We start from the raw sequence: 22130 nt of genomic DNA, 5'->3' as shown, positions 1-22130 counted from the left end.
TTCATGAAGAGGAAAGAGTTTTCTACAGAAAATCATTACAGTACATTAATAGAAACTAGTGATTTTTGTTAGAATCGTTAACATACAAATATTCTCTACTGCAAACAGAAATAGGAATATATCTTGTTGCATTTAATATTTTAATAGAAAAAATATCAAAAACAATAAACAGAATTTCACAAAAGTAGTATCTAATGAAGAATTTCAACTCTTTAGCAGGGGTACATTTATCAACTGCACTTTGGATTAATAAAATCTCCTATTATCACAGTTTAAAAGTACTCACTATTTTTCATGATCATACATTCTCACTCAACCACAGATATTATGTACATATTTAACAAGACAATTTACATAAATGTAAACTTAAATTCCATAAAACCATAAATACTTTTAAAAATTTATGTATGAAAATTATGATTATATTTTATCTTCATATAGTACATTTAGTTAACATAATGGGTCAGAGTAGCCAAGATACTGTTCATTATCACATTGCAAAGAATCAAATCTATAATAAGGCCAATCTCTGGGCTGATCTATCCTTTCTTTATTCATCTACCTGTACAATTTTTGATATGGCAAAGTAAATTAGCGCCTGAGAATTGTGGCATTTTTTTTAATAATAGTGTACACTGTAGATAACATACTCACAGTATTTGTACTTCTATTTACTGATATCCCACTTCCAATATTATACAGCATGACGGATGATGAATCGTATGAAAAAATGATATCCTACTTTACCACATATAATACTAAAGGCAACTTAGGAGTTCTGCATAAGGTGTATCAGGATGAGCTACAGACTGTATTGTGGAAAAAAATATTCTTTTCTGCTCTTCATCTCTTAACTGAAATAATAAGATATCTATATATCAAACTTGGTAAATGATCAACTGTTTACTTCAAGTACAAAGTCAAATAAATGGAAAAGGATAATGTTTTGAAATATCGAGTTAATGAACTAAATAATGCATATACATTCTATTCAAAATTTGCATAATGATTTCATTATAATATTATGCTATTACGAAATATGAAATAGTATTATGCTATTATGAAATATGAAATAGTATTATGCTATTATCATAATAGTACTGCTTATAACAGCACTTGTACAACAAAGAGCAAAGAATTTCTATCAATTTACTACTCTGAGATTTTATTTAGATTATCAAAAATGTGAAGAATTGATATAATACGCATGTAATTGTTTTTAACCTCTACACCAGTATTATTTATATTGGCACAGAGGTTATCTCTATAGCAACAGTGAGTTCAAAAATACAATTATTTTTTACATGGGTAAAAATACTGCTATTCTTTATTATAAACTTGAAAGATTTGTTTTCAATGTTTATATATTGCTTAAGTAATAATTCCTTAAATTTATATTCAAAATTTGATATTTCTTTTCAAATATGCATTCCAAATACATAAAGCAGCACTGCAATTTTGTCAGTCATTCTCAGACTTAGACTATATAAATTGTATAGAATAGCATGAAAGTGGAAACAAGAAAGCAGAAAAATGGAAATTTGTACAATGGATTTGTTGGATCTCATTGGTGTGCACTTTTTAGTTCCAGTTTCGTTCTGTCCAAAGTAAAGTTGTGTGGTCATCTCACGTGTCTCTACAATGCAAGTTGGTTTTTCAAAGGCTACTTGCTTTTTACTATGTTTTCAAATCTCTTTTCCATTACTTTGATTAAACTAATAAGTTATACAGGGTGCCTCAAAAATATTGGTACAAACGTTTAGGGGAGGTAGATAACATCAAAAGGAATGTGAATCGCAAAGGAACCCATAACCGGAAACGTCACCGTAAGTCGGTACACGGCGCTGTTCATCAGTTAGCGAGAGGGAAAATTTCTGGTTTACTCATTCAAACAGTAGATTGTGGCGAGATCCAATATTCCTTTCATTTCGACGGTACAGCTCTAAAACGATGTTCGCAGGCCAGCCACTAGTTAGTACACCAGATCAAACCTATTGGTAACTCTCTAGGAGGCTTCCAGATCAGCTAGTGTATAATCTTGCTACCTCTACTCTGCCAGATAGTGACTGGAGGGAGTCCGAATAGTGTGTATGCGGGGAGCATTGTCGAGGCTACGTTATGTCAAGGATCTGGGTATATTCTTACCACGTGTACGCCATATCCAAAAATTTCATTACTTCATACAGAATGTCCCAACCACTTTTCTTTACTATTGAATACACCATGAATCGTAAAACTAACAGAGCAAACTTATCTGCGAAAAGATCTAAACCTCCCAAGCACTTCCATATTCATTTCACAAATATATGTGGTCTCAATTCTAATCTCAATGATGTCCATTTCCACTTCCAGTCTGCCAAACCCCATGTACTTTTTCTGACAGAATCTCAGTTATCGGTTGATTCAACTACTGCTCATCTCAGATGCCCAAATTATTCGCTGTATGATTTCTTTCACCTCAAAGGTGGTATGGTACTTGTGCATATGTCTGTTCTGACATTCCCTGTCAGAGACTTGGCAATTTGGAATCTCCTCTCTTTGATCTTCTCTGGCTTAAAATCTGTCTACCTCATTGTGTCAAATTCATCTGTTGTGTCTACTGTTCTCCCAACTCCACTAATCACTTGGAGCTCTTTGACTTCCTCTCTTTGCAACTTGACTTTCTCCAATCCAACTTTCCTAACAGTGAGGTAATTTTCCTTGGTGATTTTAATGTTCACAACTCCAGCTGGCTTCCGTTTTCTAGTCACACCGACCCAGCTGGTCGAGATGCTGAGGCTTTTGCAATTACTAATGACCTAGCACAGATTGTTCATTTACCTAGAAGAATACCGGACAATCCTAATCATACAGCCAATACGCTTGATCTTTTCTCACAAACAACCCTTCTAAGTACATGGTCAAAGTGAGAGGTCCTTTAGGCACTTCAGATCAAAACTTGGTGATTGTCTCTTCTTCAATGGAACCTTTATCTCACGGCTATTCCCAACCTCGTATTGTTTGGCATTACAAGAATGTAAAATGGGATGACCTGTGAGATTTCTTTTCCTTGGTCAGATTACTGTTTCAAAACTTGATGCACTTTTTCAAGGGTTGATGCACTTTCTTTGAACATCAGTGTGTAGGTTTCCAGAAATTTATGTTGTCAATTCCAGTTTTTAATTTCTTGTCTGCATTGTGTCAACTTTAAAGTTCACAAGCCATTTTAAAAATATCTCCCCTTTTTAATCCACGTAAAAAAATTTTCACTTTGCTCACAAAAATTTTATTTTTATTTATTTCAGTAACAAATTTATATTTGTCTCATTTTTATTTATTTTTATGCTTTTTACCGTTTGGCTTGTGGTTTACATCAGAAATGAAGACACATATTGCTATTTTTTTTGCAATCCTGCCAAATCTCATCACAACCGATGAGAGGCCGGTTTTGTAAGTTGTGCGACAACATCCTTATTTTGTAAATTCTGTAATTATTTATCTCTCATTATACATATATAATTTTTTTAATGTTTACTTCCCTCACTTTTTTTAAAACTATATATATATATATATATATATATATATATAATATTTATAAAAATAAGATGTAATGAAATTTCTGAAAGTGTTAGCAAACAAGAAAAGGTATTAAAAAATTAAAAATATTAAACTGGGTTATGGATCCGGGTACTACTACTAATAGAAGAAAAAACTGGCAACCATAATGAAATATAGATGAATATATTATTATCAGTGTATTAGGTGGAGGTGCTGAACTGTCAGGTGTAATTACCATGGAAAAATTGAGAACAGATGCATGGTAAAAACAGAACACCAGAAATAAAAAAAATAAAATTTAACATAAAAATAAATTTTGTATATATATATATATATATATACACAGGGTTGTTAAAATTAAAGTATCCCTATGTAGAGGACTCTGGAGTGAGTTCTAAGGCTCCTACTGAAGAGAAATTTGGACCACAGGTACGATAAAGAATGCGCTTGCCATCTATTGGAAAAAAAAATTAGTTACAAAATTTGTTATATGGCACTGTGGCAATACAAATCACTTAAACAGTGCTGCAATTGTTCAATGTGTCATCCATTTTGGTCAACAACGTTTCTATTCAAAGAACAGCATTTTCTACAGCAGAATGTAACATGTCAACTGGAATAGCCAGTACACGACGTTTAATGCTGTCCTTCAGATCTGCCAGAGTTTGACATCCTTCCCAATACACCTGGTTCTTCAAAAAACCCCACAACCAAAAGTCGCATGGAGTGAGATCTGGTGATCGGGGTGGCCAAGACGTCTGGAAACAACGGCTGATGACCGTTTGTCTGTAAAGTGTTGCCTTAGCAATCTTTGGACACAATGATGGATGTGGGGTGGCACACAATCTTGCATGAATATGGCATCCTGAAGGCACCCATGTTGTTGCAGCTCTGGTATTGCGATATTTGCCAACATTTCATAATATCACTGTCCAGTGACGGAACAGGTGTGGGGGTCCAGTCTGTGTTACCTGATCAAAAATATTAACCCAATCATGAATGTGGCCGTAAATCAACACCACACTGTCACTTTTGGAAAAAGCAGCGGGACCTCTTGGATAACTCGAGGGTTTTCTGTTGCCCAAATGGGACAGTTCTGCATATTCACTTGTCCATTTAAGCAGAAGTGGGCTTCTTCACTCCAAAGGAAATTCCATGGCCAAGTGATATACACTGTCATTCGTGGCAGAAACTGAAGTGCATATGTGAAACAAATATCTGCATCACCATGCTTTAGCTGCTGTAGCATGTGCATCTTGTAAGGATAGTACCACAACAGTCTACACATTACTAGCCTTACAGTGGAATATGGAATGTCCACTTCATGAGAAACAGGTGGCACATTTGAGCTACCACATGGAGATTGACTTGATAAATCCACGACAGCCATAGCCACGTCTTCAACAAAAGAGGCGTCCACTTGTTTTCAACTTCTACCTGGTTGAACACCAAAATGAACTGTCACTTCAAATTTTGCAATCATTTTGTGGATAGCACAAACAGTCATAGTTCCATCTTTATGTGCTTCTGATGAATTCTCTGATAGCCACAGCTGCCTTGTTGCTGTTCTGATAGTACAACTTCACTAACACCTTTTCCTGCAAACGTTGTTGGCACTGCTGCTGCTGCTGTAGTGCAGGAAAACATCTACTGTATGATTTTGAAGAGACTGCTTTGTTTTTATACAGTACAGTAGAGCTGAGTAGTGGTGCTGTGGAAATAACTTACGATTATGCAAATAATCGTAAATTAATTGAAAAATTGTAACTAAGATAGTTACGAGCCATATAGTGACAAATTTTGTAACTAATTTTTTTTCCAATAAATGGGGAGCACGTTCTTTATTGTACCTGTTGTCCAAATTTCTCTTCAGTATGAGCCTTAGAACTTGCTCCAGAGCCCTCTACATAGGGATACTTTACTTTTAACAACCCTGTACATAGACAAAATTTGTCTATATATATATATATATATATATAAAGAGACAAATTTTGGATCTACAATAATTTTGATATCATATACTTGGATTTCAGGAAACTTTTGACACTGTTGCGAATGAAAGACTATTGTACAAATTGGAGCAGAATTGCTACAAATGATAAAAGGGTGGTTGAGTGGCAGAAGACAGAGGGTGATACAAAGGTTGGCAGGGTTGTTAATGACAGTGATGGCAGTGTGCTACTGCAACAGGATCTAGAAAATTTGGGCAGATGGGCTGAGAAGTGGCAACTGAAGTTTAACATTGACAAATGCAACGTAATGCATATGGGTAGAAGTAGCCGCAGAGGAACGTATTATCTGTGTGGTACTACAATTGGGGTGGTAGAAAATGAAAAAAATCCTGTGAGTAATTGTGCAGTCAGATATGAAGTTTTCTGAGAAATGCAGACAGGCTGCAAGAGCAGGTCATGAGTCAATGATATACAGGAATTTTGCTAGCAGGGAAAAGGTGGTGATTGTCCCTTTGTACAGGACAATGGTCAGGCCACGCCTTGAGTACTGCATACAGGTACTCAAGGTACTCATTTTGGGAAGGATGTAGATTTGCATGAGCGTGTACAGAGAAGGGCAACAAGATTGGTGAGGGGAATGAAGGGATCCTCTTACCAAGAGAGGCTTAAGTTCTGCAAATTGCAGCAGCTGGAGACTAGGCACCTGCAAGGTGATCTGACTGAGGTGTATAAGGCCTTGAATGGGTCGAGCATGCTCAATTCTGATGGGATTCTTCCACTTGCTCAGATTATGAACCTAAGGGACATATAATTGAAATTGAGGAAAGATAGATGTAGAATAGATGTGCAGAAATTTGTCTTTAGCCAGGGGGGTGGTTAATTGCTGGAACAAACTTTCATATGTTGTTGTGGAAGTTGATAGGCTATGTATAAGTATAGTGCGAAAGCATCAATAATATATAGCCAAATCTGAATGAACAGAACATTAGCAAAGCGGCATCGTTTTAAGTTATATCTCATATTGTGAATACCTTCACAATGAGTTGCCATGATATTGCAGTACTTTGAATAAGTAACGCTTCACCTGAGGAGAAGACTAATGTTACTTATTCTCAGATGGATAACACCACCCAGGGGCACCGTTTCAGGGCTATTTGGCCCTTCTTCGGTGGGTGCGTAGGTAGGTACCATTAGTCTAAGTAACATTAGTCTTCTCCTCAGGTGAAGCGTTACTTATTCAAAGTACTGCAATATCATGGCAACTTGTTGTGAAGGTATTCGCAATATGAGATATAACTTAAAACGATGCCGCTTTGCTAATATTCTGTTCATTCAGATTTGGTAATGTATTATTGATGCTTTTGCACTATACTTATACATAATCTAGACTTTTCCATAGCTTGAGGCTTACGCCCTAAACACTTTATAGGAAGTTGATAGGTTAAATAAATTCAAGGAGGAACTGGACAAACATTTAGAGGGAATGGTTGTGCAAATTTTTTTTTTGGCTGATGCTACATAAACTCATATGCTTGCTTTCTTGCATCCCGATTACGATTACTATTAATATATATATATATACAGCCCACCTAGTTACTGCCATTGAACAGAATGGATCTTTTCATCTTGTGTATACCTTGAAGAATCTTAGAGGCTCATCATATCGGAAATATTATCATATGGAAAGAATTGAGATCCTCTAGCAATACTAACATAATGCAAACCACTCGGCATAAACTCACAAAGATAATTAATTACCAGACTATGCATGAATAACATTCTTTGGAGATCATATTTTTTGAAATGGTTCAAGTCTAGTTTTATTTAATGCTATCTCACCTAATCTTCATACAAACAAAAAGCGGGCACAGAAATTAGATTAAATCTCATAATCACATTTCACACTGGTGTTGACTGGCAAAAGTTAATTTAGATTTATATGCTTGGGAGATGACTTGTGCCCACTGAAGAGTTTACAATTCTCTGGTAACTAATCGGAACACCTTATATCAAGAGAGACAAAAACTTCCTTCTCATTTGGAAGACAAGAAGCTGATGTTTAGGCTTTAAACAAGCCAAAACATTCTAGAAACCAGCCTAAAATTGTAAGTTAACCAAGAGATGGAACTTTTTGTTTTAGAAAGAACACATTTAGTCTGTGCCAGCTAAGAAGAATTAAGACAAAAGATTTTTATGCATCCAGTTTTTAATAATTTTACAACCAAGCTCGAGGATATTTTTAGGTTCTATCATATGCTGAGAATTTGAAAGTGTCTGCAATTCTGCCCAGACACGATAGGAGGGAGTATATGATGAGAGCCCTGTGGTTCAATTCGGCCCTGGAAAGCTTGTGCAAGGCTCAAGGGGTAGAATTTTTTTCAGCCTGGTCTGTACTTGTTAACAGGAGAGACTGCTTCTACAGGGATGGGATACACTTAAATAGAAAGGGTGCAAGAATGTTTGCTGATGCTATCGAGGCAGTGTTAGGTGGGTCGGAAAACTGCTAGATTGGGGGGATACAAGGACTAATAGATTAACAGTAGCCACTGGCAGAGGTGAAAGTGATTCTTGCACTGCTTCTACTGGAATGAGCAGCAGTTTGGAAAAAAAGATGCAGGATATTTCAGACTTTGAAATATCCTGCTGGCAGTCATTGGGGTACAAGTAAACACATGGGTTGTGTTAGGGCAGCTAAGAAAAAGAACAGGTGCATGTATACTTGCGTGTACACCAATGCTAGGAGTTTGGTAAATAAATTTGATGAATTTGAGGTATTGCTCAAAGCATCAAAGGCGGATATTGTTGGGATATTAAAGACGTAGTGTCACAGTCACTACGTCTCTAATATCGAGTAATGCAGAACTGGAATTTGGGGAGTACAACGTCTACAGAAAGGATAGACAGGATAGGAAGGGAGGAGGGGTTATGCTATTAGTTAAGAAACACATAAAATCCAAGGACGTGAAGCCAGTCGACATCGCTGGACAGTGCAGTGTCGAGTCAGTTTGGTGTGACATAAGCATTGGGAGATCAAAACTGAGAGTAGGAGTGTGCTATAGGCCTAATAACTCTGATAAGTATAATGAGAAACCGTACAGGGAAATAGAGTGGGCCAGTAAATCAGAGAGTCTTATAATGGGGGATTTTAATTTCCCAGATATTGACTGGAATTTGTGGATTGGTCACTCACACACTAGCAAGGCTTTTGTGGATTTATTGGATGATTGTTTTCTAAATCAGCATGTTCGGGAGGCAACTAGAGGGAGCAATACTCTTGATTTGATTTTCAGTAGTGATTCTTCATGCATTACGAATCTGCAGATACAGGAACTCGCTAGGTGGCAGTGATCACAGTGTGCTGAAGTGGGATTTACTCAAGGAGGTAACTACCATCAGGGGTAAACGGAAGGGTTTTTGCTTTCGTAAAGGCGACTACGATGGTCTGAGACAGTATTTAAATTCTATACAGTGGGACCAACTGATGATGTTACCAACAGCAAACTCAAAATGGAAAGCATTCAAAGAACTTATCTTGGAAGCTACTAGGCTTTACATACTAACTAAGAAATATTGTTCAAGGTTCGGGCCTAAATGAATGTCAGATGAACTATAAAGACATATGGCAGAGAAGAAAAATGCATGGGATACATATAAATTAACATGTGACACAGAAGCCTATGATAGGTATAAGTTGATCTGTAACCAAGTTACAAAGGAGGTTAGGCAGGCGAAGGCAGATTACGAGAAATCTTTGGCAAGGGATGCAAAGAAAAACAGCAAAGAGTTCTTTACTTATGTAAACTCTAGAAGGAAGGGGATGAATCAGATTGGTCCACTTGATATCGATGGTTCAACTGTTCATGATCTTGCTCAGGTAGCTAACAAACTAAATCAATATTTTGCATCTACATTCACACATGAGGAGTTATTCAGGAAGGGGAAAGCCATAGATGAAGTAAACACTGGCAGTGAGCTGGATGATCTTGTAATAACTGACAGTAAAGTGGAGGAGAAATTGTTGAAGATAAATACAAGAAAGGCATCTGGGGTGGATGGGATCTATCCAGTTATATTAAAGGAGGCAGCAAAGGAAGTAAGCAAACACTTAGCCATAATTATGAGAGCTTCCTTGGACTCAGGGGAGGTACCGACAGACTGGAGATGTGCAAATGTAACCCCAATTCACAAAGGAGGATCAAAGGCTGACACAAGTAATTATAGACCTGTGAGTTTAACTTCTGTTCCAGGAAAATTAATGGAAGCACTGATTAAAGAAGCACTGCAGGATCATCTTAACAAGAATTCAGTTATAGCTCAGACACAGCATGGTTTTGTTAAGGGAAGGTCTTGCCTGACCAATTTGATTGGATACTATGATGTAGTCAGAAAAGAATTGGATGCAGGGAATAACTTTGATATTATATATTTGGATCTTAGAAAGGCTTTTGATACTGTTGCACATGGAAGACTGCTGCACAAATTGGAGCAGTGTGGCGTTGGTGGCAAATTGTTGCTATGGATAAAGGGATGGTTGAGTGGCAGAAGACAAGATGTTGTTTGGTTTTTTTGGGGCATTAGCAACTAAGGCCATATTGCTCCGGGAATATGCGGTGGTCATTCCCTGACCTTTCCGCATCCTCCGTATTTGGTGGTGACGGGCTCGAACCCCGGTCTAATCAAGAAGCGTGTGCTACGCACTGCTGCTCCTTCCCACCTGGCTACGGAGGCGCCGCAGAAGACAAGAGAGTGGTAATTAATGGACACTGCTCATCGTGGACTAATGTTATTAGTGGAGTCCCTCAGGGTTCAGTGTTGGGTCCATTGTTGTTTTCTGTATTTATAAATAATACTGATAATGGTATATCAAGCTTAATGTCCAAGTTTGCAGACGATATAAAGGTTGGCAGGGTTGTTAAGGACGCTACAGATGCTATGCTGCTACAACGGGATCTGGAAAGGTTGAGCAGATGGCTGAGAGGTGGCAAATGAAGTTTAACATTGACAAATGTAAAGTACTACATATGGGAAACAGCAACCCCATAGCAACTTATCAAATCTGTGGTACTACATTGACAGTGGTAGAGAATGAAAAGGAACTGGAGGTAATTGTGCAGGCAGTTATGATATACAGGAATTTTTCTAGCAGGGATAGGGAGGTGATTATTCCCTTGTATAAGGCAATGGTCAGGCCGCACCTTGAGTACTGTATACAGGTCTGGAGGCCTCATTTCAAGAAGGATGTAGAGCTGCTGGAACGAGTACAGAGAAGGGCAACAAGGTGAGTGAATGGAACGAAGGGTTTCTCTTACGAAGAAAGGCTTAAGTTTTGCAAATTAGTGTCTGGAGGTCTAGGCACTGGCGAGGTGATCTGATAGAGGTGTACAAAGCCTTGAATGGTTTGAGCATGCTCAATGCTGATGGGATACTGCCTCTTGCTCAGAATAATCACTTTGAGAGGGCATAAATTCAAATTGAGGAAAGACAGATGTAGGATAGATGTGTGGAAATTTGCCTTTAGCCAGCGGGTAGTTGGTTGGTGGAACAGACTTCCATCCCTTGTTGTGGAAGTTGATAGCCTAAATAAATTTAAGGCTCAGCTAGACAGGTATTTCGAACGAACAGAGGGGTGAAGTGGAAGTGGTTTTTTTTTTTTTTTTTTTTTTTTGGCTGATGCTGCATAAGCTTGCTTTCTTGCATCATATGCCTCTACTAATGCTAATGCTAAACATTTTTCATCTTTGTTTATTTACAAATTCATACTTTAACATAAGAAACTTTCGTTTATAACAAAATCAAAGAAAATAATGGTGATATTCTGGCAATTATTGATGAGATTTTTTTTTTTTTTTAATGAAAACCCCAAACATGAAAGGTATCAAAACCTATAGTACTTAGTACCGTGCATGGATTGAAGGAGAAGTATGGGGGGAGGGGGATGCCGGAAACTTTGCTCTAGAGACTAAACATGGGTTTTCTTGATAGTTTAAGAGTTGGTGATTAATTGATTACTCCATTACATTCGAAAGAGTAGAAGTGCAATGGGACAGTAATTATATGGGAGGGATTTGTCACCCTTTTAAGCAACTGGCTGGATATGAGGAAATTTAGAAGCAGAAGGAAAAACACCTTTCGAATAAGAAAGTGAAGAAGGTGACAGAGAAAAGGAGTAAGTTCAGGAGCACAGGTTTTGAGAACAAGTGGAGAAATACCATCAGGGCCTGCAGCTTTCTTAGCCTCAAGATTGATCAAAATCCTTCTGACACAAAACCACAGGAGGCACTGAATGGAGTGAACTGGGATTAGTGGCAATAGAACTATCTGGTTTTGACAAAGGTGGGAACAAAGATGGGCAAAATTTGTGGCCAATAGCGGTGGAAGGAGATAAGAATGCTCAGCTACCATTTGGACTGATTAATAACTGCTTTACAATTGTTGTGAGCTTTGGTGTAAGCAGAAAATGAACTTGATGATTTGGAAACACGTCAATTACAATATGCAACATTCTTCTCTTGAACAGCCTAGCACATTTATTGGAAAACAAAGGTTTAGATGAAGGATGAGATTTCAAGGTGAAATGTGGAATAAAGGATTCCATCACTACAAGAATAATTTCACTACATGATCTGAGCAAATGTTGACATCAGAAGATTTAAAACAGTAGTCTGACCAAGGAAAAAGAAGAAAAGAAATCTTGCAGATCATCCTATTACGCATTCTTGTAATGCCAAACAACACAAGGCTTAGATTGGCCATGAGAGAAAGATTCTATCGAGAAGAGACCATCACCAAGTTGTGATATAAAGATCAAGTGTGTTGAATGTGTGGTTAGGTTTGTTTGTGTTTGTTTGTTTGTTTGTTTGTTATTTGGAGCATTAGCAACTAAGGCCATATTGCTCGGGGATATGCGGTGGTCATTCCCAACCTTTCCACATCCTCTGTATTTGGTGGTGACGGGTTCGAACCCCGGTCTAATCAAGAAGCGTGTGCCACGCACTGCTGCTCCTTCCCACCTGGCTACGGAGGCGCCTGTGTGGTTAGGATTGTCTGGTATTCTGGTACATAAATGAACAATCTGTGTAAGGTCATTAGTAATTACAAAAGCCTCAGCATCTCGACCAGCTGGGTCTGTATGGATAGAAAAAGGAAGCCAGCTGGAGTTGTAAACATCAAAATCACCAAGGAAAATTACTTCATTGTTAGGAAAGTTGGACTGGAGAAAGTCAAATTTTAAAGAGATGAAATCAAAGAGTTCCAAGTGATCAGTGGAAAACAATAGAGGCAACAGATGAATTTGAGGGAACGTGGTAGAGAGATTTTAAGCCAGAGAAGTCAAAAAGAGGAGATTTCAAATTATTAAGTCTCTGACAGGAAATATCAGAATGGAAATATGCAGAAGTATAAGGACCTTTGAAGTGAAAGGAATCATACAGAAAATAATTGAGACAACTGCAATGAGCAGTGGTCGAACTAACTGATAACTGGGATTCTGTCAGAAAAAGTACACAAGGTTTAGCACTGTAAGTGGAAATGGACAGCATTGAGATTAGAACTGAGACAATGTATATTTGTGATGTGAATGAGAAGTGTTTGGGAGGTTTAGATGTTTTCGCAGATAAGTTTTCTCTATTAGTTTGAAAATTCATGGTATATTCAGTAGAAAGAAAAGATGGGTTGGGACATCCTGCATACATACTACTCTGACTCCCTCCAGTCACTAGCTGGCAGAGAGATTATAAACTAGCTGATCCTGAAACCTCTTAAAGAGTTGCCAATAGGTTCAGTCTGGTGGTCTGGGGGGGAGGGAGTTTTGCCAGAGCTTTGCTTTGGAGCCGAAACATGGGTTCCACCACCTCAAGCCTCCAATAAGCAAAGTGGCGGTATTGCACCAATTGATGAGAGTCATTTGCCACCTAGTATTGTCTGGTAACACAGAGGGGGGGGGCATTCCTCCATGTGGTGTGGGTGCCACACCTCGATCCCTGTTTACATTGGTTCGCACCTGGGGTTATACCCAGGGTCACTAAGGTTCCCACCATCATGAAGGTGCAAGCAGAGGATTTGCCTATCATAGACGACATACAAATTTTAAAGAGACTATGCCAAAATTAGGTCCACTTGACTCGAGTGTTATCCAAAATCAGTTCCATCACCCTTTTAGACTCCCAGGTAGTGCACAGCTTGGCATACCTGAGATAATGTCTGCAACAGCTTCAAGGACCAAATGGGTTATTCTATTAGTTAAGAAGCATATTAAATCTAAGGCAGTGCATCCAGTAGATATGGGTGACGAGTCCAATGTTGAGTCAGTTTGGTGGGAAAACAAAATTGAGAGTAGGAGTGTGTTGTTAACCTAATGACTGTGATGAATATACTAAACAGGTATACACAGAAATAGAGTGGGCCAGTAAATTAGAATGTTTTATAATGAGGGATTTTAACTTTCCAAATGTTGAATAGAATTTGTGGGTTGGTCATTCACATGTTAGCAAGACTTTTGTGGATTTCTTGGAAGGCTGTTTTCTTCAGCAGCATGTTAGAGAGGCAACAAGAGGAAGCAATACTCTTGATCTGGTTATCAGCAATGATTCTTCATGTATTAAAAAACTGCAGGTAATGGGAAGGGCTTTTTGCTTTTGTAAGGGTGACTGCAGAGGTCTCAGCCAGTTGGTAAATTGTGTGCAGAGTGACCAACTGATGATGTTACCAGTGGCAAATTATAAATGGAAAGTATTTAGGGAAATAATCAAGGAAGCTACTAGGCTTTTCATGCCAAAAAAGAAATACTATTCAAGGTGTAGACCTAAGTGGATGTCAGATGAACTAATTGAGACAAGTCGCAGAGAAGTAAAGTGCATCGGATGCATATAAATTGTGGGGTGACAGAAGCCTATGGTAAATATAAATTAGTCTGTAATCAAAAGACTGAAATCATAAAGGAGATTAAGCAAGCTACGGCAGATTATGGGAAGTCTCTAGCAAAGAATGCAAAGAAAAAAAGCAAAGACTTCTATGCTTATATTAACAGTAGAAGGAAAGGGTTGAATCACATTGGGCCACTTGATGTTTATGGGTTAACTGTTGATGACCCTACCCAGGCTGTGGACAAATTGAATAGGTATTTTGCATCTACATTCACACATGAGGAATTCTTTAGGGAAGGGGATGCCAGAAGTTTATCAAGCTCTAACGAGGAGTTAATAAATACTTTGTGACAACTGAAAGGGAAGTGGAGGAGAAATTGTTGATGATGGACATAAAAAGGCACCTTGGGAGGATGGAATATATCCGATTATATTAAAGGAGGCAGCAAAGGAAGTAAGCAAACCCTTAGCCATTATTACAGGAGCATCCTTGGATTCAGGAGAGGTTCCATGGATTTGTATCCCCAATTAATAAAGGGGGATCAAAAGGAGACATGAGTAATTACAGACCTGTTAGCTTAACGTTCCAGAAAAAATAATGGAGACACTGGTTAAAGAAGTAATGCAGGACTATCTGATCTGGACAGGTGGGCAATTATACTGCAATCACAACATGGAATTGTAAAGAGGTCCTGTCTAACCAATCTGATAGATTACTATGATGCAGTGATCAAGAAACAGGATGCAAAAAATAATTTTAAACCCATATACTTTGATTTCAGAACACTTTTGACACTCACACATAAAAGACAGCTGTACAAACTGGAGCAATGTGGCATTAAATGCAAGTTACTGCTGTGGATAAAGGACTGGCTAAGTGGAAGAAGACAGAGTGGTTATTAATTGACACAGCTCTTTGTGAACTACAGGTGACCCCCGCTTAACGCTGATAATTCGTTCCAGAAAAACAGAGCGTTAAGTGAATCCACGCTAAGCGAGTGCCGCCTTACCATAAGGTAACATATGCATTTGTAAGTTGCGGTTGGTGCCATAGGATATTTCCTAATCAATAATAAACGGTAGTGAAAAGATGCACAAATGTCGGTCAGAATATTTAGTATTCAAATATTTATACATTTAAAATATTCTGCATTACATACGTATATAATTATGTGGTAACTACTTACATATTAAAATTAAACTTAAAATTCCAATTAAAATCATGAATTTAATTGATTTAATTTAAATGATGAATTTAATCAAAAAATGTGTCGATTTTGGTTTGGCCCTCTTCGAAATAAACTAAAAGGGGTATTAATTTTAAATCCCCCGCAGCATTACCACCCAACAATAAAGTCACCCGATCCTTCGCTGTTTTGAAACCTGGCATGTTTTTTTTCTTCTTTCAATATAAAACTTCTTTTAGACATTCGTTTCTACAAAAGTCCTGCTTCATCTATGTTATAAACTTGTTGAGAAGTATAACTCACAATACCTCTCTTAAATAATTTTAACAAGTTCTTTTTTGAAAGTTTTGGTTCCTTGATCTGTACTTGCGGCTTCTCCCCAGATTTTAAATTTATTCAACCAGCCCTTACCAGTTTTAAATGGTTCCACATTTTTTTTTTTTTTTTTTTAGGTGAGTTTTCTTCAGATCATCATATTGGCTAATTTCTCTCTCACTCTCTCCCTTTCTCTCTCTTTTTTTTTTTTTTTTTGTAACATTTAACTTAACTGAATTCTGCACTGGATATTATCTGCAATAAAATTAGTTAACATCTTTCCATTTCAATCCTAATAGTCTGCCTAGCACAAGTTGCTTGCAGTGGAACAGCTATCTTTCCCGCTGCTAAAATTAATTCTTTCTTTTTTTATAATTGTTCTTACAGTTAAACTTGCAAGTCCTAAATTATGGCACACATCCGCTTGTCTTTGACGGGAATCGATTCGCTTCAAAACGTCTAATTTAATTTTCAAATTCAGTCTTTTTCTTACATTTATAGTCTTCGTACTGCACTCAGACGTTGTTGCTTTTTCATTCTTATCGGCCATTATTAACTCTTCGAAAATGTAACTGAGTTGGTTGCATTAATTAAGATACAATGTTCAAGTAAACTGTCCGTTACGCACGATGTCTAATACTGTACTGAGTGATAACTAGACTTCGGATAAATGCATATAATGCAAATATTACAAGCAATATACTCAATAATTTTTTTAAAATGTTGATATCGGAACTACATAACAAGTCGCTGTACTGCAATTAAATTAGCGTGCGAGAAAATTTAACTGAGCGTGGGAAAATTTCTCGAGTCGGTGTGGGAAACGTTTTAATGCTGTTTTGCTATTCATTTTCAAGTTATCGACTCCATCAAATGAAACGATTTCGTTAAATATGCAAAAATGCAATCTGTAAAAGAGCGTTATAGTGATCTGTGACAGCGTTATAGTCAGATACCAGTTATAATATAAGAATAGCGTTATAGCGAATCAGCGTAAAGCGAACCGCGTTATAACGAGGGCCTGCTGTAATGTTATTAGTGGAGTTCCCCAGGGTCCAGTGCTGGACCTATTGTTTTTTTAAATATTTATTGATAAAGGTTATATCAGGCTTAATGTCTAAGTGTGCAGATGATACCAAGGTTGGCAGGGTTGTTAATGACAGCCATCAGGGTGAGTTACTGCAACAAGAATTATGAAAATTGGTTTGATGGGCTGAGAAATGGCAGTTGAAGTTTAACATTGACAAATATGCACGGTACTGCATATGGGTAGCAGTAACCCAGAGTAACTTATCAACTGTGTGGTTCTACACTACGGGTACTGGAGAATGAAAAAAATATTTGTGAGTAATTGTACAGTCAGACATGAAATTGTCTGAGCAGTGCAGACAATGTTGCCAAAACAGCTCATGGGGTTTTATTAAAGATATACAGAAACTCTGTTAGCAGAGATAAGGAGGTGACTATCTCATTATATAAGGTCATGGTTAGGCCCATCTTGAGTACTGTATACAGGTCTGGAGGCCTCACTTTAGGAAGGTTGTAGATCTGCCGGAATGGGTGCAGAGAAGGGCAACCAAATTGGTGAAGGGAACAAGGGTGCTCTTACCTAGAAAGGCTTCAATTCTGCAAATTGCAGGATTTCAAGACTTGGCACCTGAAAAGAGATTTGACTGAGGTGTTTAAAGTCTTGAATAAGCTGTATGTTAATGGCATTCTTCCCCTTGTTGAGACTACACACATGAGGGAGCACAAATTTAAGTCGAGGAAGGATGAGCGTGGAAGTCTGCCTTCAGCCAGCGGGTGGTTGGTTGTTGGAACAGGCTTACATCTGTTGATGTGGAAGTGGATGGGTTGAATAAAGTCAAGGAAGAACCAGACAAATTCTTGGAACGTACATAATCTTGCTTTCTTGCATCATTTGCCATTACTACTACTACTACTACAAAGGATCCATGTAGTTTGAGACTATTGGCATACAGAAACCTGATGCCATGGTTGCCAATGTGTAAGAATAAAGGCAGTTGTTATCAACAACTTTTTTCTTCTTCTTTTAAGACTTGTTTTATGCACTACAATGATTTTTAATTAAGAAGGTGGAAGAAAATATCTCTGAAATATTATACAGAATAAATAATAATCTTAATTTTGTATTTAGTCATTTTTTAAAACCACTACATGACATTATCCACTGAACCCAAAAACACACACTTGTTACTGAAAATGAAACATGGAATAATTCAAAATACTTACTTGGTTACGAAAACTAAAGCCTGCTAAACAGAAGAGTTTTTGGTCTTGCTCTTCCATTTTGCCCATTCTGTTCTGAACACGAGGAAAACTAATGATAGAGTTTAAGGATTTTAATATAAGGCCAATTTCACATTAAATATAGTTTTGTATAACCCAGTGGTCTCAAACTGGCAGCCCACGGGCCGCATCCAGCCCCAGAAGCAATTTTACACGGCCCGCGAATACATTTCAATTATGTATTTGTTGTAAATACGGTGCTTACAATTTTAGAGACATAGAGATATGGACTAAGCTTATGTGCACGACTGCTACTGAAGGAAAAAGAGATAGAATGAATAGGTTGGAGCTTTGTCTTTGTCACTGTATGCTTGTATGCCATGCCACGTGACTGGGGTAAGGTGGGAGAACTTCCCATGTCGGTAAAATCAGTAAATTTAGTTTGCCAGCCAACAGTTGGTGGCGCTTCAGTATTGTGGTGTTTCTGATTTTCTCTATTGAGTTGGTACTTCTGATATATATTTTCCATGAGTCAGTCACTAGTTGTTTGGCTGGATGCACAGCTGCGCAGTTCATATTGCTATATAGATGGAGTCAAACTAACGTACGGCCCGTCAGCTGCTTTCAGATTGTGCATTCAGCCTGCATGCAATTTGAGTTTGAGACCACTAGTATAACCTATTAAAACTGTACACATCTATTTGTCTAAGTTGGTTTTAATCAATAAATAGTGTTGCAATCATAACTTCATGGGAGAGACCCATCCATTCCAACATCCATGATTATATATTAATTACATATTTATATAATGCTAGTGAATCATAAAGTAAACTAACCAAAAGGGTGAAGAAAGCATTCTTCGTAATCGTAAAATGGTACTCATGTGTGACTTAAAGCTGACATATCCAGCCTCTACCAAAAATGTGGACTTGTAAAAAAATATTGGAGAAACCAAGTGGATGTGCTATATGAAAAATTCTAAAAAACTGTGGGCGAAGACAAACAATACAGCATTCATAAAACCAATGTCTCACTTTTCAAGCATCTAAATCTTGAACATTAAACAGTTTGAAATAAAATGCATATTCTACTCTTTTTAAAAATAATTAAACTACAGAGTGTCTCATATAGATGTACACACATTTTCATCACATATTTATAATTGAATTTAATTTTTTCATCTTTGATTAGCATGTTTTGCTGATAAAATACGGTGTTAGTTGTTAAAACAAAAGCAAAATGATACCCATAATGCGAAGCATAATCAACACGAGGGATGGATATTTGACATTCGAACAACATAAATAAATTTCAAAGTGGGACTAGAAATCCAAGAGTGAGTGTGAAGTTCAAAGACAGTGAAGATGTAAATTTTCCACAAAACCATCGTTACAAAGAACAATTTCAAGAATTTGCGATGTAAGCCACTTTGCAAGATTTTTGCAAATAAAGATCTGGGATACCCTGTTCATTAACAAGTAAAGAAAATTCTGATATGGTGCTGCACGACCACAGACACAAAAATTTGTAAGGCAAACCTCTTGTGAAGCTGGCATCAGCAAAGCAAGTGTACACCCACATTCTCAAAAGAGCTAAATGGGAATGAAGATAATCCAAAATCCTGAATTCAGTTTTCTGACTGAATTGGTTTAAAGTGAAAACAGTGAAGGATGAAAAATTTTCAGACAAGGTTGTGTGCTGCCTCCATAGCCAGGTGGGCAGGAGCAGCAGTGCATAGCACACGCTTCTTGATTAGACCGGGGTTCGAGCCCGTCACCACCAAATACGGAGGATGCGTAAAGGTCAGGGAATGACCACCGCATATTCCCGGAGCAATATGGCCTTAGTTGCTAATGCTCCTAAAAACCAAATAACAACAACAACAACAACAACAAGGTTGTGTGGTCAGATGAGGCTATGTTCAAACCCAGTGGTACAGTGAGCTGACATAACTGTGTGTATTAGTTCACCCCCCCCCCACAAGAATTCAAACACTCATATAGGGAAGGCAGTAAATTTATCAAGAGTTACAGTCTTGTGTGGTATCAAATCAAGGGGAATCGTTGGCCCATATATTTCTGAAGGGAGAGTTGCCACTGACACGTGCCTCCATATGCTTAATGTATCCACTGACCCTGCCATTTATGAACTGCACAGGAATGAAGTGATTTATTACCAATACAATGGGACAATCCTACATTATTATCATGATGTTAGAGTCTATCTCAATAATCATTTCACAAACTGGTGGATAAGCAAATATACCCCCCCCCATGCTTTCACTTGATTTTACCCCATTCAACTTCTGCTCGTAGGGGACTACCTGAATTATGTGGTGTATAGTAGCAAACCAGCCACACGTCAACAACTAAAGGTTGAAATTAAACAAGCATGTGAAGCTGTTCCAGTAGTTACACTGAAAAATTGTGATAAATGGTTATTCCTCAGATTGGGTTGATGTAAGAAGTGGGGTTCCCCAAGGATCAGTATTAGGACACTGTTGTTTTTGAGTTTTATAAATGACATTGATGAAGGGATAGAGGATGTGATGTCTGAATTTGCAGATGATGCAAAGATTGGCAGAGTACTTAATGATCACTGCCAAGTAGAGCTTCTTCAGAGTGGCCTAGATAGACTTAAGGGATGGTCGGAAAAATGGCAGCTATGCTTTAATCCGGCAAAGTGTAAGGTATTATACCTGGGGAACAGAAACCCCAAAATAACTTGTGCACTTGGTGGATTTGATCTAAAGCCAGTAGTGGAGGAAAGGGACTTGGGTGTTACAATACAGTCAGACATGAAGTTCTCTAAGCACTGTAGACAGGTTACAAAGAATGCCCATGGTGTCCTATCGATGATTTATCGAACAATTGCTAGTAGAGATAAGGATGTCATAATCCCATTATATAAGGCTATTGTTAGACCACACTTGGAATACTGTGTTCAAGTATGGAGACTGCACCTGAAGAAAGACTGTTTCTTGAAAGGGCCCAAAGATGGATAACTCGCCTGGTGAGATCGGCAAAAGGGCGTCCATATGAGGAAAGACTTCGAATATGTGGGTTGCAGAGCTTGGAAACTAGGCACCTTAGAGCAGACTTGACTGAGGTGTTTAAGGCTCTGAGAGGCATAAGTAAAATGAATGAGAACGAAATTTTCATGGTTATAAATGATTCTAGAACTAGGGGCAATAATTTCAAGTTATGGGGGGAGATGTTTAGACTGGATTGCGGGAAGTTTTATTTTAGCTAGTGAGTTATAAATTACTGGAATGAGTTACCTACATGGGTGGTAGAGGCTGACAGTTTGGGTAAATTCAAAGGTCACCTACAGGAGGAGGGAAACACACAGGTTGTCTATTTCCTTTTCTCTTATTAATTATTTATTTTTTAAAATTTTCTTCTTCTTCTTCTTCTTCTTATTATTTTATTTATTTATTTATTTATTTTTTGGCTGGTATAGCATAAGCCATAGGCTTCCTTACACCATGTGGCCATTTCTAATACTAACAACATTTGTCATCAGTTGTTTTCCATTGAGAAGAGTGCCTGGAAGCAAATGGTGAATAATTTGAATATCAGCTCTAGTTTACTATGTGGCACAAACTATTGCTTCTGTACCCATCCAATAATACCTAGCTTCTGAGATTTGTATTTAATTTTTATTTATTTCCTAAAATTTGTGCATATTCTACTGACACACACACACACACACACACACACACACACACACACACACACACACACACACACACACACACACACACACACACACACACACTTCAATAAAGAACCTTAAATTTAACTCAAGAATTAGAAACTAATATTTCATGAATATGTTAGAGCCCTGACATCCGATACAGTAACTTTTCAACTGTAACCATTCTCAAAGAGCACAGATGAAAACTTGAATGCCATATTCAAAGACCACTTACTTTTTCTGACAGAATCTCAATTATTGGTTCCCTCAACTAATGCTCATCTCTCAGTTGTCCTACTTATATGCTGTACAATTCCTTTCACTTCAAA

General features: G+C 37.7%; 1 protein-coding gene across 1 annotated transcript in view; it reads right to left on the bottom strand.

Moving 5' to 3' along the window:
- Window positions 1-476: 476 nt before the first annotated feature.
- The window catches only part of htt (huntingtin), a 688215-nt gene continuing 666561 nt past the window's right edge, over window positions 477-22130 (bottom strand). Inside the window, exons 57-58 of the mRNA XM_090385445.1 lie at window positions 18106-18193; window positions 477-854 (exon numbers count right to left, since the gene is read on the bottom strand). Coding sequence (XP_090241571.1) covers window positions 759-854; window positions 18106-18193 — 184 coding nt within the window. The 3' untranslated portion in view covers window positions 477-758. The remainder of the gene's footprint in view (window positions 855-18105; window positions 18194-22130) is intronic.

The sequence above is a fragment of the Mastigoproctus giganteus genome, chromosome 11 (genome assembly GCF_048544385.1).
Source record: "Mastigoproctus giganteus isolate SK-2022 chromosome 11, ASM4854438v1, whole genome shotgun sequence".
NCBI classification, from domain to species: domain Eukaryota; kingdom Metazoa; phylum Arthropoda; class Arachnida; order Uropygi; family Thelyphonidae; genus Mastigoproctus; species Mastigoproctus giganteus.
This window is presented reverse-complemented; position numbering and strand designations above follow the sequence as displayed.